The following is a 3,100-nucleotide window of genomic DNA, read 5'->3' as shown; positions in this document are numbered from 1 at the left end:
AGTGGTGACGAATCGCGAAGACTGGCGACGAATCGCGTCCGGAGGCGGATCGCGCCCGGAGGCAGCGGCGGGGATCGGCGGCGGCGGCGGCGAACCGCACCCGTCAGTGACCCCACGTGACGTTATCATCGCGACGCGGACGTAATTTTCCCGCACATCCCCATTCTGCAGACCCCACGCTACCCTGTCCCTCACCCCCCCCCCCTCCGTCCTCGGTACTTTCTTCACAAGATACAAATCCGGATGAGTAGAGCGATGTAACTCGTGCTCTTAGAACGCTCCAGCGGATTTTCCGTGATAGTCGTCGAGTAGATAGGTTACGAAGTTGATATGCTGCACTTTACTGATCGTAAACCACTCGGTGGTCCAATTTGGCGTGTAAGCCTTCTCAAAAATCGTTTTGTACTTGCTCACACGTACCGAATCACCTACTTCGAATTTTGCAGGAACCGCGATCTTCATCGCGCTGTACACCATGTCCAAGAGTCTTTCGGTGGGAGTACGTCGGCAAGGTCGCATGCCGTTAGTGTGATCCTTGCGCGCGTTGTAATCCGACACGAGATGCGGCAACTCGTTGACCCACTTGTAATTGCCGTTGAGTGTAAATATCTTCCACATATAATTTTTTATTGTGTGATAGACAATAAATATTAATTAAGCATTATGTGGAATAGTGGTTAATGTCATGTTTTTTCAAGATCTTTTCAAGATTTTCTGCATCAGTATTGTAAAATTACTTTCTCATATCCGTTTGTAAATTTTTCGGACATCTTCCATTCAAACGAATTATCTTATTATGATAGCGTCAGCCGTCTCGCTTCCACACTTGCTCTTGAGCGGTACAGTCTACACGTACTCAACACATCGATGACGGTGAGTTTGTAATGGTGGCCTCTGTTGAAGCTCGAATACGGGCGCATCTCGATGATATCAGCTTGCCACAGATCGTCGTATCGCGTCTTCGCGGAAAATTTCTTCTCGCCGGAACATGTAATTCCTCGACTCTCTCAGAGCTAATTTTTCTCTTTTCACTGCATCTCTTTTTCATGATTCAATGTGTAATACACAGGATACAAGAAGAAAATGTATTGTTTCTCGCTGATGCTGCTCGACTGGCCCGTTTCATCGATACGTAATTTAATTTATGATAAGGTCGACTTCATGAAGTTCCTCGATGACCGACAGCATCTTGTTGTCATGAGCGTTGTTGCCTGCTCATTGCGAAGCCTCGAGCAATCGTAGATGATCCATCAGCTCGTTTGGATCATCCAAGTGCACATAATCGATTGCGTTGTCATTTAGTGTCATGGCGCGAGATAATCCCTTTCCAGATTTATTCTTCTGTTTCTTGAGCGTGATCGACACCAACGATGCGATTATGTATTTGTACTTCCTTGTATACTACTATTTGTATCCTCTGTTACTCAATTATCCACCCTGCGAATGATGCTTGTGTTTGTGCGTGTTCATCGCCAGCAGTATGCTCTTGTACTTGTGTATATCGTCTTCCGTGTAGAAGAAATTGTCAGAAATTCTCTTAAAAATCAACTCGTAAAGAGTGTACCGTCGTACCGTACTTACTTTAATAATTATGTTGTACGCATTATCCATGTCGAAACGTTTGTTGCTAATTAATCCATCCTTACGTAAATAAACGTCGTGCACATTATCTATAACACTTTCTTTATCTGGCGCTCAGGACAGCCTCGACGTATTTTTGATCCAGCGGGCCCAAACCGGCTCGCAACGCCTCTCAACCTTCCGACATTTGCAACTAATTTTGAACCTTTGTTGTGAGTAAGCTATCAGTCATTTCGGAAACGTTCTCCAATGACTCTATCGTCGGTACGGTCGTCGTTCGTGAGGTAGATATTATCGGTGGATCGTCGCACGCGGCTGTTCATGATCGATCATCGGATTTACTCGGGGTCGCGAAACGCTCAAACATCTTGCTCGCTTCCTCTTCCTCCTCCTCCTCCTCCTCTTCCTCCTCCTTCTTCCTCTTACATTTAGAGACAGATACCGTGTCATCTCTCTCTTTGTTGCGTGCACGCCATGGCTGTCGGCAAAAAATCGCAGAGGTTGGATAAGAGATTTAAAATGTCTGTTCAACGCAATGTTCTCATCGATTCTACTGATCTTCAATGCGCGATATTTCTTGCAGATCGATTCATTCTCGATCTCCCTCGCAATTTTTTCACGCTCGCGCATATCTACCATGTTCGTCTTAGGCGAAGTATCGACAACGACTGACCACATTACGGTATCGTGTACTCGTTAAATCCCTTTCTGTATCTATTGTTTGTAAGCGCACTGTCTTTGTCTATTACTAGAAATCCATATTTTTGTTGCCAACAGTTGCGGCATAACTCGTGCAAAATTCGTCGATATGTTGGTATTTACATGATCATCGTAAAAGTGTTTCAAGTATCATCCTGTTTGAACAGAATCAGCAGATTTGCGTTGTGGCGTATCAAATGTTTAGGTATTCTCGCGTACGTTTGACAGAGATAGAAACAGTCGACGTTCGTGTAGTGGCTCATCGAGAAATATTCTCTCACCACATCCTGCTTCGCATGCTATGTCATCAAAAATAAAAATATAATTTGTCCGCGCCTCGTTCTGTGGAATGACATCACTATTGTTGGAGAACATAAAGTAGTCGATTTCGTCGATAGGTGTAAACAAATTTTCGAAATATCGATACTTTGACTGTTACAGCGATTTCGAATAAATATACACGTTCTCAAAACGTACGCCATTCGGTTTCTCGAACAAGCTTATGAGAACATTGATTTTACCGCAATTCGACGGGCCTCAAATAATTGTGCGTATAATACTCGGCAGCATTTCGCCGTGCTTACGTTTCTCCGCACTGTCTCCCGTTATTCGCAATTTCGCATCACAGTTCGTGACGCGTATCGTCGGTGGTTGCTGCACGAATCTCATTTTTGCACTATACACTACGTGCTCCCGAATACCTATTAAAAATACCTATTTAAAGGCGCGCGAATCTGCGAATCGCGCAGTAGCAAAATGTATCTCGCTCTGTATCATCCCTCCAACATTCTGGACTTGAGAGCCGAACAGTTGCAGTATA

At 44.6% G+C, this 3,100-nt stretch overlaps 1 protein-coding gene across 1 annotated transcript; it reads right to left on the bottom strand.

Moving 5' to 3' along the window:
* Positions 1–270: 270 nt before the first annotated feature.
* Positions 271–618, bottom strand: LOC105147681 (uncharacterized). Its single transcript, XM_011058856.1, has one exon. The coding sequence runs from the start codon at positions 616–618 to the stop codon at positions 271–273; it is 348 nt and encodes a 115-aa protein (XP_011057158.1).
* Positions 619–3,100: the final 2,482 nt, after the last annotated feature.

This window comes from Acromyrmex echinatior, chromosome 5 (genome assembly GCF_024713525.1).
Source record: "Acromyrmex echinatior isolate Ae372 chromosome 5, ASM2471352v2, whole genome shotgun sequence".
Lineage (NCBI taxonomy): Eukaryota > Metazoa > Arthropoda > Insecta > Hymenoptera > Formicidae > Acromyrmex > Acromyrmex echinatior.
Note: the sequence above shows the minus strand (reverse complement) of the source record. Positions and strands in the feature narration are given on the sequence as shown.

Bases quoted from the DNA above. Each gene is read 5' to 3' on its own strand.
- LOC105147681 (XM_011058856.1), bottom strand. From the start codon at position 618: ATGTGGAAGATATTTACACTCAACGGCAATTACAAGTGGGTCAACGAG.